The following is a 14,806-nucleotide window of genomic DNA, read 5'->3' as shown; positions in this document are numbered from 1 at the left end:
GACAAAACAAAACGTTTCATTTTTAAAAGACTTGCATGCTTTTTATATCTTCGCGCCAGTTGTATTCGCTTCTTTTCAAATAAAAGTTCTCAGAGATTTTTTCGATTTTTAGATTTTTTGAAGATCCTGTAAATTTTTTCGATTTTTTTAAGATTGTCTAGATTTTTGAGGATTTCTTGAGATTTTTCAAATTTTGAGAAGATTTTTACAGATTTTTCAGCACAGAGTGTACGATTTTTTTCTCAGGGATTTGCACCTTGCGAGCTTGTACAAAATTTAACATGCAAGTTGCTGTTTTACTGGTCTGTCATGTAGTGCTCAATGACGTATATGCGGAACTGTACACAATTTGGTGTATAGAACAGGTCGGGTCTAGGTTGCAAGTCCAAGTTTAACTCTTAATTCGATCATCAAATTATTATAGATATAAAGAAACGATTGCATCACGTTCTGAAACTTTTGCCCTTCGTACTCAAGGCCTGCCTAAATAGAAACTGTAATTTTGATATTTGTCTAGGTTAAAGAATTTGCTTAAGAAATTGTTTGTCCTCGTGACATGTCTCCCATTGGCAAACGGATTGGGCAATGTTCACATTATACAAGTTTTCAAAATCAGCATTTTCTGTCCCCAGATTAAGGCGGTGCTGCGACAAGTTTATGTTCATAATCGTTGTGATATCAATGCTCTAGATGACATGCTCTAGAATACTCTAGATCCATTGGAAGTTCTGCAGTGCGTGAAATGACACGGAATCATGAATCTCTTTGAGGCATCCCTCATGTAATTTGATACAGTTTTCTCGAATCCAGCTCTCTTTATATTCTTTTACTATCATATGAAATCCCTCTTTAAAGCTAACAGTTCGAAATGGATTGAACTTGCATTCCATCCATTGAACTGCATCTTTTGTATCAGTGTGGTTTTTTCATGAATTATTCACAATCCTCTTAACATAACAGATTGAATCTTCTCGAGATCAAATAACAGCTCTACAAAAGGCTGTAATTTATAAGGATGTGAATTGGCCAGTATCATTTAGTTTATGAACTTGCTATATATCAGGACCAGTTTTCTTTCTGCGATGTTTGCTTGCGAAACAAAGTGAGCCTTTGTCTTCGTTGATTTGCTGCTGGTTCGTTTTCATCAATAATTCTTTAGTTTAATCAAGCATATATGGTGTCGCATAAATTTTTAATGCTCCTTATATGGATTTATATATACTTCAAAATCAAAAACTGGCAATCAATTTTAAAGCCGACCATACATGTGCTATGTCACCTTAGTGACACTGATGTAAACAATGATGTGAATGGCACTTACTTCAAAGGAACATTTGTATGCATGAACGGAAAAGCGTGTGCGAGAATAATGCTAGCAATTTTCTTGGGTACTGTCACACCTGTTTTTCAAGGGGATGAAGATGGTTTCTACAAACTAATGGTCAGAGTAGACATTCCTACGTGTTGCAAAAGATCGGCATTTTCCATTCCATAGTATTCGTAAGCAGGTTCTTGATTCAGTTTTTGGTTGAATCGGCTGATATCCTCTAGAAATCGTGTTTAGAGGCGAAAACAACATGTATGCCGCTGTATTGCGTGATATTGCCGAAGAGCTATTAGAGATCAATGGCAAAAGTATTTTGAATTCAACGAATATTACTGTAGATTCTACGAAAAATGATTCTCGAGGTTCTCGAGACATTAGCAAGTACACGGACTTTGAACGGAATGCATTTCCGAAATGGGATAGTGGGCATCTTTTACAGCTAACAATTGCCACTGGGGCTCTTATAATCCTGCTTAACTCGTACATCATTAGTTTGTTTGTACGCTTCAAGATTTTAAGACACAAACAAAACATTTTCCCGGCAAACATGACTGTATCTGATGTGCTTGTGGGCCTAATCGTGATTCCGCTATTTGTCGTCAGTGAGGAGACTACAACAATTACAGAGAGTACGAATTTTATTTCCACACGTCGAATTCATCATCAGAGTAGGGTTTTGTTGATTTTCAACAATCTTGTTAGCATTTATAGCTTAGCTGCTGTTATTTCTCATCGAGCGATTGCCATATGCTTTCCGCTCAAACACCGACAGCATTTTACAGCACGCAAGGCTGTTGTTGTGGTAGTAACAATATGGCTCTTATCACTTGTTTTTGCCGCCATATCTTTTGCTGAGTACAAACCGTTGTATGATAATGACCACCTCAATGATGCCACTCAACTGCTGATTTTCTTAAACCAGCTTTTCAAGCAACTTGAAACATACAAATATTACGATGATGTATTCATCTCTTTATGCTTTCTTGCTACGACCGTATCAGGAGTAGCGCTCCTTGGTATTTGTGTTGTTGTAAGAAAAAGTCGACGGCAAATGTCTCAACGCGCCAATGCCAGGCGTCAAAAACGAATGGTTGAGGAATCGAAAGCTGCATTGATGCTCAGCTTCATGTTTGCTGGAGTATTAGTTTGGGTCACTGTAACGGCCTATCTTGGGGAGGTAGAACGCCATAAGGAGAAATATTTAGGTATGAATCTTGGCCGATTTGCCTTGTCTATCTTCAACCCTGTGCTCTACACTCTGATGAAGTCGGATTTCCAGGAAAAGGCAAAAGAAGATTTATTCAGAGTCAAAAAAGCTTTACAGTCTATATCATGCAAAATATGGCTGAAGGGACAAAGAAACTGCAACAATGACCAACAAACAGAGCCGAAATCTATAGAGCTTCAAATAGTAGGAGCGCATTCTTCTCGGGAGTAAATGGCGGAAGTATTATCGTAAATGATATTGACTATAAACGACAACCCCATCCCTGGCAACTAAAATTTCCATTGCCTGGTCATGTTCTCCACTAGGATGGCATAATTCCCAACTGTTTTGCGTGTCAAAGTGACAAGTTCTATAAAGATGTACAGAACATTACAATTGGCTAAGACTAATTGAATTAATAAGTTACAAAAACTACAACTAAGAAGCAAACTTTCATAATTGGTGTAGATTTCTTCTTTTCTTTTGATGCTGATTTTGGTTCATATGTCTCACGTCAGGGTAACCACTCACTACACATGGAACTCCCTTCCAATATCTCGTATTTTATCTTACCTATACCACATTGCTTAATGTAAATGAGATCCATATTGGAAACCTCTTTCAAGTCTAGATGATATACAACGGATTAATAAGTTGATTCTGACACTCGTACCAGCCTTCTTCAGCAAAAGTATTGCATTGGCTTAGACAGAAATGGCGGCACTGCAGCAAATATTTTTAGCTAATCAAAATTGAAATGGCTACAGAAAGTTTCATAAAAGTCATAAGATGACCTTTTTATTTGGAAAATGATGGCAACAGTATCAAGGTTTAATACTGAAAACAGCAAATACAAGAATATTCTTGATTTTTGTCATTTTCTAAACAATATCAACATTGCAAAGACACGAAAATAATATCTTATAAAAATGAACTCGGGATTACTTACTTTATTCTTGGATGTTTAGAACTGCTTCTTTTTCTCACTGTTGTTGGAGAATATGCGAAAGGTTTTTGTCGGGGGCCTAATTTCAGCGGCCGCTTCGTGATCAATTGAAACAGAACTCAGTCAATAAAATTTGTCAGGCCCATCTTTTCCAGCCAATTGCGATGTTGTTAAGATAACAAATAATGCTGAATATTTTCTTAGCATAATTTGAATGTTTGCCGCTGCTCTTTGAAACGAAGTTTTTTCTTCCCCCCAGCTTTTTCGCTTAAGACAGTTTGACTTGAGCTGGTAAATGTGAAAGTTTTTTGCAAGGTGCTGGGTTGGCAAAACTTCATAACACTATAGTTGGATGCAATTTATATAACTACTGAATCAGCTTGGATAGCAATCTTTTTCACGTGTAATACTGAAATAGCAAGCTGGCACGGACTAAACCTTTGAATTGGCTTTGTTTTAATTTTTATAAGCGAAATGAAACTTGCTTGTGTATCTGGTTGTCTTCAGGTATTTTTGACTCTTGAACCGTTTATTTTTTATTTTTCAACAAATGCCGATAGTACTTTCCTGATAGCATTATAAAGGTTATACAAGCAACTTGATTCTATTTGTCATTAATGTATGGAAAGTATTCAAGCCATTTCGAAATTATTGTAATAATTATGAATCATGGACCTTACGAAATAACTATGTCTTGAAGGCTGTCGTTTTACTCTTTTCCTTTATAGAGCAATTCTGTTTGTTTTGCTGAAAGCTTTTATGTCGTTAAAAAGTAACGATGAGCCTCGTTGCTCAATTGCCTCGTTGCCCAGCAGCTTTGTTGCCCAACGGCTTCGTTGCCCAACGAAGCTTCGCTGCCCAACAGTCTCGTTGCCCAACGAAGCTTCGCTGCCCAACGGCCTCGATTCTGAACGGCCTCGATTCCGAACGGCCTCGGTGCCCAACAGTCTTTTTTCTCATTTCGCATATGTTGGCGAATGGCTGGAGCTAGCATAGAAGACCACTACCATCCCATCTGCACATGTTAGAAGTTATTTTCATAAAAAATTTAAAGCACCCTTTTTACCGTGAAACAAAAGCCTTAACCAGAGAAGCAGTAAACTAAATTACCCGACGCAAGTTGTGTTTTTAAAAATGTAATTGTTTCCAATGTAATGGACATTTTTCATTTTCCATTTGTTGGTTTACTTTGGCGGATATTTTAAAAGGTTTTAATGGTTTTATGTTTTAATCTGGTTTGAAGTTAATTTTCTTGTTGAAACGTTATTTGAGTTTTTGTGAAACATTGTTACAATACTATGTGAAATTTTTGTTTTTTTTCTCTGTTTCACAACTTTCTCAAACCCTCAATGTCAATCTTACTGAATATTCATTTCTCTAGACTTAAAATGAAAAATTTATCGTTAAACTAAATTCCCATTGAATTATGCTTACGATTGTGCTTTTAGCATCTTTTTCTTTACAGGACTTGGAAGTACGTTGAACGAGAGCTTCCAAAAGTGCCAAATCACATACCCGTGCTTGTCATGGTAAATGCAGACACACCTTTTTCGTTTTTGTCTCATGCCTGCCATTTATTTTCGCATGTGTTCCATATGAGTCCGAAAGTGTTTCTTTGGCTTTATTGATCTTCGCTTTGGACCTATTACTTCGTTAACCAGTCGCCATAAAGGCACATATCTTCCATTAGTCTATAAAACATCCCAAAATCAGTTTAAGTTTACTAATCATGAGTTAATCTCATTTTTGTAACGTATTAAAATCTGATAGCCACTATCCTTGCAAAATTAGTTGAAACACCACAATATTCATATTAAAAAGTTGACAGTCCTAGGGTACCTCTCCTATTTGCTGACGCCCTTGCTATATTTCCCCCCTCCCACTGTGCAATTGGGAGGGGGGGGGGGAGGATGGTGAATCTGAAAAGATTTTGTGTAGATATTTCAACAGTTTTGGCAATGAAGGTGTATAATCGTTATGCTCCGATATTTTTTCCGATGGTTAGCAATCTGATTGAGTGACAATCCTTTGATATTCAGTAGGAAATGTATACCTGATGCCAATATTTTCAGTAAATCTATATTTTTGTGGCACTGATTGGGCAACCTCAACAGCCATGTGCTCGCGTTTCTGATTAGCCTATTTTCGATTCACAACTGGGTGTATATATTTTCTAGCGTAGAGTTTCAAATTTATGTTCTGACTTTTTATACTCTGAAGAGTGTCAGACGAGAAGCTTAATATGATTCACAATGTTTGCTTTTTTCCAAGCCATTTCTAAATCTTTATTATACTTCGCCTAGGCTAATTTCAGAGATATGGGTGAACACCGTTTAGTTGATAGCGAAACGATGTGTGCTCACGTGGAACATATGGACAGGTAAGACATGGCTCTAATGTTCACCAAACAGAACAACAAATGGTTCACTTGGCATGTGATAATTTTCTAAACTTTCGCTTCTAGGTAGGGAATTTGTGACAGACTGCTACCATTCTCTCTAAATTTTGATGAAGCCTCACAATTTCAAATTCAGAAGTTGACAACCTCAGGATTTAACCATCTTAATTACCAAGTTATCAATTCTGTGGCTAATCTCTTCTCCCTTTCCCCAGTACGGTGTTTATTATTCTATTGAAGGTGTGCATTCAAAAATATTGGAATTTTGCATTATTGTAATGCATGCAGGAGAGGGGCAACTTTAAGAAACGGGAGGATTTAATATTGGTCGTGCAGAGTTTTGTATTGGTCGTTCGGAAAAAAACTAGACAATAGGGACAATCTAGAGAACCTGTAAAATGACGGATTCGAGGAAAAATTTAGGGAAAATCAGGAATCTATCAAATTAATCTGTCTAAAAAAAGTCAGGGAACGTTCACGTTCACGTTCATTATATTGTAAATTCCACAACATACTATTCCACAAAATACTAAGTAAAAATACAAAAATACAAATAAAAAATACAATTTAAGATAACAAACAATCTTTATGACAGTAAGATGTGGAACACAAATTATCTGTGGAGGAACTTTCTCAGTAGCAAAGCTAAACGAGGAGAGAGGCCCCTCTTTACATAGAGATATTTCAGCTCTTCAAAGATTTCAAAATAAATAATACCGAAAATGAAACTACGATTTCTGTAAGCTGGAAATGAAAAACAGTGTGATAAATTTCGAGGATTAGTTGTCAATGTCTTTTGCAAGCAGATATGACTTCGATTTGCAACGAAAGCAAACCAATGATACAGACTCTTTGATGGCAGAAGAATAACCATTCCAGTGCTTTTCTGAGTTAAGAAAATGTCTTTCTCTCTTAGAAACCTTTCGAGTATCACGTTAGGTATTCATGTATTCTGTACAGGTCCTGTAGTTGTCCCAGTGGTTTTGGCGAGGATTGTTGGTCCAGAGGCGAACTTATAATGAGAACGCTTGCACTGCATATAACCAACGTTACAGACACACGCAGCTGTGAAGAGAATTATAAAGAATGTGTGACGAGCTTTTCCTAAATTTTAAATGCATCGTTTTCCGAATCGAAACTATCGCTTGGTGTTCTTTGAGGTGAAAAAAATTAAGCTACAACTTTATGTTTGTCTAAACTTAGAATCATATTAAGAAATTCAAATTTTGTATGCATTCAAAAGCATATATAGTTTGAAAATCACAACGTTTACAGAATCGGTCTAGGCCTTCTTACTATGCTGCTATCGTATCCTTGTAAAGGAGGTTTCGTTGCTGCAAATACTCCCTCAAATTTTCTTTGCTATCAATTTTTTAAAAAATTTCTTACCATAATTCTAGCCGTTTTGCAACTACATTTGAATAAAATTCGATTTCTTACAAGCTGATCACGATTAATATCTCATCAAAACCTATGTTTCCTGGTTAAGAATATTATTCAGTCTGCTCTGCATTAAGCCAATCAATTTAGTGAATTTTGTTTTCTTTTTAGACCGGTTGGATCTGCTGAAGTGAATTTTGTTGAATCGTCGTTGAAGAATGGATTTGGCCTACGATATCTTTACCAGTTTTTGAACATGCCATTCCTGATACTGCAGGTACGTTAATGTTACGTTATCCCGTTAGATATCCACTTCATGCTTCCTGTTGGAAGTATCTTGTAGCATATCAGTGAATCCTGTTAGACAAAATACCTTCACGAATTCGATTCAACAAGAAAGGTCATTTAGAAAAATGCCAGTTTTTGGGTTCAACAAGACAGGTCATTTAGGAAAATACCAGTTTTTGTTTCTAGTTGCTACAAATTTAGATCTGTTTATCGTATTATGTCTGGAGTGTCCCATATCATGATAACGCTGTCTGCTTTTAAGTATCGTTTCGCGGGTGCTGAAGCTTTTATTATCTTGCCAAAGTGAGTCTACATTCTCTTGCTTAGGGGTGGGCAACCTACGGCCCGGGAAGAGAATTTTCGTGGCCTGCGAGATGATAATGTCATATCATACTTTTTTGGGTGGAAAGTATGATTTATCCAAACCCTGAATTACATCCTTTTTAATTTTGGTTGTTTTTTTGAGTTTTCCCTTTTGCACTTACGACTGTAATGCTCTTATCTTGTAAACCCAGACTAGCCAGTTGCAAACTACCTATGGTTTGAAACTGTAAAGAGGTGTAGAGAGGTTTGAAACTGTAGTGTAATTTAATAGAAATCGAAGGCTTTTATTATTATTATTTCTGAAAAATATGGAAACTGTCTGTACGTTTTAGAGCTAACCATAGGCTTCGAAACAAATCTATGCAATTCTCAGTGAAATTTGGAGAAATTTACCACCCTCAGATCTGACTTAAAACGTCAGTTTAAATCAGTTTCAATTTTTACATCAGTTCACTGAGTATCTCTGGCAACTCGTGCCTTTCTTTCATCGACATGTGTGACTCTATGCCCATTGATCATCAACAGAAACGCTATCTCATCTCCAAATTTTCAAGCATCTCCATTCGTACCACATACTGTATATTCTGTTGTAGGAACAAAACTTGGTCTTTGGTTTTTGGTTGGTTCAGCTATATACACGCATGTTTTAAAGGGAACTAAACTGAATATTACTGTTCAGTGCCTTGATTTTTTGTTAATTCCAGTTTCATAAAGCTTCTTAAAAGATCCTTGTGTACCAAAGTGGGGCACTCAGAAATGCAAAGATGCCACATGAGATTACAGTAACATCTAATAAGTGACAAGGAGTTATTCTTTCTATCACATAATGTTAATTGAGCAGGAAATAGGTGCCTAATCTTTAACAGAAACATTTTCGAGCATTTTCTTAAGTTTGAAAGTGAACAGCACATAGTTCTATAACTTTTTGGTCATCTAAAGGTTGGATTTCTTATAAAAGATGCGTGTATTTCTCTTAATGCCAAGTTGCTGAATTATATTTGTGATGCATTTTCAAGAGCGGTCGATTCAGAACAAGTAGCAATGGGACAGGATAGATCTGTCTTGTTATTTGCAATTACAAAGAAATTATTTCAGTTTAATGTAGAAAATTGAATAACCTAAAGGACTGAGGTATCTTAAAGATGACCCAATACCTTACATTATGTTAAAAATATATTTTTTCTTGTTATTTTTAAATTGGAAATGACCGCCCCAGTGATGAAGCAAGGAAAGATTTCTGTAATAGCTCTCCTATGCTTGCGGTGTTAATTTTTAGTTCTATAAATTTTTCATTAATGCTCCGCTTGCTTCATCCCAAGTGTAGTCATTCATCGTATCTGACTTGTAAAGTAGTAATTTTTCAGAGCATAGTTATGTAATATGCCTGTTTGGTAATTGAACTTGTTTATAGAAAAAAGATGACTCGGTTGTGCCAAACCTTAGAACCAGGAAAGAACCCGCTCTAGACCCCAGAGCAACTTTGTTTTCCGCAAACTTGGCATACATTTTGTAGAAAGTTTTTCAGCACTTTGTTGCCTTATCACATATTATTAATACATTTTCAATCTTTTTATCTTACCTATTGCTGTTATCAACTTTCTTCTTTGTTTTCTGCAGCTGTATTCATTCCTTGTTCAATTCTTCATTTACCGTTTCAGAGAGAGACACTTTTGAGACAACTCGAAGCCAATGCCCTTGAAATTGAGGTATTTATTTTTAGCCTTTGTTTGTCACAGCCATGACATAAATCGGTACTTTTTAACTCTGTGATGCTTGAAATTACGTCTCCCATATCTCGGGAGTATTTTGTCATCTTCTAGTGTCGACCTACGCACGGGTAAAAATTGATCAATGGGGATGACTGGCATTTCTACTTTTCTTGTGCTGTTGAGCTCTGGTGGTAATGAGTTGAGACTAAATATTCCCCAACATGGATATTTAATTTTAGCCAGTTTCTGGACAAGTGAATGTTATATTATTGCAGAATTGAAAGCATCTATCAGGGGCTATTGGTCTTTTCAATGACTTAGATTACCTTCACTTAATGCATTTTTAAGAAAAATGATAGTTTTTAGATGTTGTGGGGGATCTGTTAAGTGAAAAATCAAGAACGCTTAGATTAGGCTTTGGTCAGAAATGCAAACAATGTCTTAAACTTTTGTTGATTGCTTTTATTTTGAAAGAATTGATTAATGCTAGCTTTTTCATTAAGTCAATACCTTAGTGTTAAATTTATAATTTAGGTTTTGTAGCTAAAAGCTCACTTTTGATGTGCTTTATACTCTGCTAGACTCTGCTGCCCTTTTTCTGGTGTTTCAAATATGGGAACAATTGGCAAGTTGTCCTTGGAGTCAAATTGTATTTGTAGCTTTTGGACATTTATTGCTTCTATCAATTTCATTAATATTTCATTTTACCTAAACTGAGTTTTTAGACAGAATTTTCTTGTTCTTTTCAAATTAGGAAACAAGGGAAATGCTCCTTCGAGATGAAGAGAAAGAAGAACAGAATTTTGATAAGTAAGATTATTGTCAAAATAAGTAAGATTATTTTATCACTGTTAAAACCAAGAAAAATATTCAATTTTCTGTGCTGTCAACAGCAGAAATAGACATGACGTCATCTGGTTCTGGCTATGAATGGCACATAACAAATACTTTAACAATAAGCTTATAAAACAAAAACTTGGTGAACCATGGCACCATTTTATTTGGCAGGCGCTAGCATGCGCTAGTCTATTGCAGGCGAATCATGGATTTAGGGTAGGGCAGTTATCATATTCATTTGCAGAATGTTTAGTAAACGGCATGCTTTCTATTCTCTGCTTTTCTCTTCAATTCCGTTTCCCCCCAGGGTCGTCGTGTCGAGAGAGAAAAAAGTACTCCCCCGCAATACTCCCCCGCAATTTTTGTTTTTGTAAGATGATCGCAGATTGCAATCGGGTTGTTTTTCAAGGGTTTTGACCTACAAGTGATTGGAAGACGCATTCCGGCTCAGTTTTTAACATTGCTACGAACTGCACGGATAATCTTTTCTCTTAGGCTTAATTGAGTCATACTTTTGTTGGAATTGCAGTTTCATCATATCATATCATATATCATATCATATCATATCATATCATATCATATCATATCATATCATATCATATCATATCATATCATATCATATCATATCATATCATATCATATCATATCATATCATATCATATCATATCATATCATATCATATCATATCATATCATATCATATCATATCATATCATATCATATCAATCATATCATATCATATCATATCATATCATATCATATCATATCATATCATATCATATCATATCATATCATATCATATCATATCATATCATATCATATATCATATCATATCATATATCATATCATATCTAGTATCCACATTCAATTCCGTATGTAAAAGCTCTATTAAGATTGTTATTTTAAAAGTAATAAATTGAAAGCTATTTCATGTTATTGATCATGTTCCTCTCTAGATTTACACAATCCTTGGCAAACCGGAGGGCAAAAACCGCAGGATCAGTTACCCCATCAAGCGAAACAGACGATACAGGTGCAAATTCGCATATTTCTATCAGTAATTTTATCAGTACTGTGTGATCAGAATATTATGATCTCAACTCTTCATTCTGAAAAATTTGGTATTTATTCATATCTCTTGCGCTAACCGGACACAAATATGTATTGTTTTAGCATCAGAGGCATCCCCTAGCATTTCATCGAGCAGAAAGAGTGGAGCGGAAATGTCCCCTGCTGAACGCCCTGTGACGTCATTACCACCGCAGAATATCAGACAATCTGCTTTAACGACTGAAAATAAAGTGACTAACGACAGAAATTACTCTGCCAGGGTTGAAAAGCAGGAAGAGAAGTCATGTTTAGGTATCTTTTTAGCTGATTAGTATGAACGAAATATGTGCAGTAATACCCAAGTAAAGAAACAAAGGATTTACTTCCTGTGAATTTTTTTTCTGTTTTCTATGAATACATTGGATATTTTGTAGGCTTTCAATGAATCTTCTACAAGATGAATTTGGTTTTAATCAGCAAAGTGTGAAAGTGTAGCCTCTACATTGTGTCTTGCGTAGACAATTTCATCAAATGAGTACCATGATAGGGTCATTTTTACATTAAATGGGTTTAGTCGTATATTTTCTAGTTTGATCTTAAATGCTTTTTTCATTTTTGATATAATTTATCAAAATCGTCCACTCTCTTTTGTAGATGATGATGTTTTGTCACCAACATCTGCGAACAATATTCACGAGTTTAGTCCAGATACAGACTTAGATCCAAATTTCTTAGACGTTACCGAGAAAAAGAAGCGCTGGTGGAATAAGAAAGAAAGCAAGAAAAAGGAAGCTGAAGTTCCATCTCCAGCTGCGATTTCTGAAGACGAAAGGTTAGTCTAGCAACATCATCATCTTCGCTTTCAATCATCACCATTTTCATAATCATCAATCGTCATCCTTAATCGCCGTAATCATTATGATCAATCATCACCATTAATCGCCATAATCATGTACAAGATTTTCTTGTGCGCAGTTATTGAGCTATCCTTTTCCATTTAAACCTCAAAACTGTATTCATAGTCTCCTAAGCATTTTTTGTTTCAGAATTTGTCTGTGCATAATTGCAAGAACCTTAAAATTTCAGTGACGATGAAGGTGGAAACCCGTTGGTTATGGACTATCAAGATTTAGACTCGGAAGACGAAAAACAATCAAACGAAGAATTAAATCCTGCTCCATCTAATAATATCGAAACAGACAGTGATAATGACCTTGACAATGTTAGTGATGATCATGACGTCACTCGCCCCATTGATCATAGTCAGAAGGGTAGTGATACGGAATCAGATAAAGAAAACCCTCTTGTTAGCGCCCCGGTCGATTTAGAGTCGTCAGATGACGAGATTACAAGCGAAAAGTTGGACCCACCAGAGCAAAACATTATTGACAAGCATAACAACGTTGGAAAAGAGATTGATTCTGGTACAAGACCTGGCACAAGAAAGAGTACAAAGAATCAACCAAAAAGGGTTAGTTCTGATGATAATTCAAGTAGTGATGAAGACGATGCTGGCCCAAAATACGAAGTCACCCCAGATTTTGACCTTGATGACGATGCAGGTTTGAATAATTGGCTCGGAGGTGATGATGGTGAAAAGAATAACAAGGAAGCAACGAGAGTTGTAGAGTCGAGTAAAAAGGTGGGTTGTATAGGGCTTGTTTCTGTAGGGCGTGGAATGCTTTTATGTTCCTACAGATGGTAGTTGTTAGAAATACAATCAAATATATCGCCTTCTTTGATGATTATAGAAAGGTGATCGGACTTTTTTCAGACTAATCAATAGTATTTATACAGGTTTTTGTCCAGAATAGAAATCCTGTTATCAGTCATAGACCTGTTAGCTGTAAAAGGGTTTTGAAAAAATCAAAGATTACATAGAAGTTAGAACTGTATTTAAAAACTATTTCATTGAATGTTTTTTTAAAGGCTTAGTTTGTGCTTGAAACGTGCGAGAGATCCTTTTAAGCTGTAGAATTCTGTGTTGAATAATAATCGTTATACTTAATTTTGTTGTCCACAAAGAGAACGTGAAGCTTCCTTTTAAGATTATCTGCGTTGGATATTAGCTGTAGAATGATTTTTAGGGTTCAGCAATGATGGAAAACTCTCCTGGTACTAAGCGTTTAATTGGGAAGTTTAAGGTATTATTTAGCTTTTGTGTCGGTTTTCTGGTAAAGATTAAAAATTTTCCTTCATATTACTTCCCCTTAAACATTCTAATAATTTTTGCTCAGTTCAATTCAAAACAGACATATTTTCAAAGTATCTCATTTTTCTTTTCATTTGTAGAAAACTCGCTCTTCCGATTCTTCCAGGTTTGTATATTTAAATTCTTATTCAGCATTTGAATGACCAACAACTTGGCAACAAAATAAAGTTATTTCTAATGCTTTTGTTATATCTTTTAATTTCTGCAGACAATGTTTATCGTTATCTCATCAGTGTAAAAAATTATTGAGCAAGTAAAAAGATTCTGCAGATTTGCAAGTTGGGTTTGATGTTATCATTGTTTATCACAGCTCTTAATATTAAAGAATTATTTCTGAATTCTACAGAGAATGTCCTGTATCTGCACTATAAGTTTCTATTATGGGCCAATCTTTTTAGCAAAGATCCAAGTAAAGGGGATGAAAACATGGGCAAAGAAAGGGGCACAGAAACAGGCCAGTCCACAATTTCAATCACCGCAGATGATCTGGATATGTTTATGAATGAGCAGATGCGAAAAACGTCAATTTCACAGGGTTAGTTGGAATCTGCGTGGTCCGCGGGTCTTCTTTTGTTGCATACTGTGTTGGTTCATAATGCTCATTGTTTCACACGTGACATGTGCACACGTGACATTGTAATCCACCAACATCATCTGGCTGTTCGAAATAATTGTAATTTCAGACTTTGAATAAGAAATTTATTGTTGTTATATTTTATCTAACTGCAACTTTTTAGATGCATCCCAATACAATTTTTTATGTTTTTGAAACAAGAAATGTCACAATTTATTCCTTTCGAAGTTACCAAACTTAGAAAGTTAATCTGTTCCAAGAGCCCAGCCTATTTGCTTCATGAAGATATGATATGATCTATCGACGCTCAAAAGCCATATCGATTGGAGTTGAAAAATTGTATTTACAGTCTTGAAGACCCCATTACAGGTCTTTGCTGTGTCTTTTATAAACATACGCTAAGCAAAACGCAATTTTTTCATTTTTTTTTTCTTAGAAAACGAAGAAACTGAGAAGAAAAAGACGCGGAGAAAGAAAGAGAAACAATCAGTAAGAGCTAGTCAATTATTACCATATATAGCTCAAACTTTTTCTTTATTTTGTAACAGTTTTCAA

General features: G+C 35.6%; 2 protein-coding genes across 2 annotated transcripts in view; both read left to right on the top strand.

Moving 5' to 3' along the window:
* LOC135693267 (rab-like protein 6) overlaps positions 1-14,806 on the top strand; it is a 33,259-nt gene that overhangs the window by 14,267 nt on the left and 4,186 nt on the right. Inside the window, exons 8-19 of the mRNA XM_089111634.1 lie at positions 4,946-5,009; positions 5,784-5,860; positions 7,430-7,535; positions 9,529-9,576; positions 10,334-10,389; positions 11,372-11,448; positions 11,589-11,777; positions 12,120-12,297; positions 12,552-13,107; positions 13,758-13,783; positions 14,076-14,212; positions 14,688-14,740. Of these exons, the coding sequence (XP_088967760.1) occupies positions 4,946-5,009; positions 5,784-5,860; positions 7,430-7,535; positions 9,529-9,576; positions 10,334-10,389; positions 11,372-11,448; positions 11,589-11,777; positions 12,120-12,297; positions 12,552-13,107; positions 13,758-13,783; positions 14,076-14,212; positions 14,688-14,740 (1,567 nt within the window). The remainder of the gene's footprint in view (positions 1-4,945; positions 5,010-5,783; positions 5,861-7,429; positions 7,536-9,528; positions 9,577-10,333; positions 10,390-11,371; positions 11,449-11,588; positions 11,778-12,119; positions 12,298-12,551; positions 13,108-13,757; positions 13,784-14,075; positions 14,213-14,687; positions 14,741-14,806) is intronic.
* On the top strand, positions 14-4,922 carry LOC135693270 (uncharacterized). Its single transcript, XM_065211701.2, has one exon. The coding sequence runs from the start codon at positions 1,578-1,580 to the stop codon at positions 2,763-2,765; it is 1,188 nt and encodes a 395-aa protein (XP_065067773.1). The 5' UTR covers positions 14-1,577; the 3' UTR covers positions 2,766-4,922.

The sequence above is a fragment of the Rhopilema esculentum genome, chromosome 11, assembly GCF_057945365.1.
Source record: "Rhopilema esculentum isolate cy_ngs chromosome 11, ASM5794536v1, whole genome shotgun sequence".
NCBI classification, from domain to species: Eukaryota; Metazoa; Cnidaria; class Scyphozoa; order Rhizostomeae; family Rhizostomatidae; genus Rhopilema; species Rhopilema esculentum.
The sequence above is the reverse complement of the archived record's forward strand: the minus strand, read 5'-3'. Positions and strand labels throughout refer to the sequence as shown.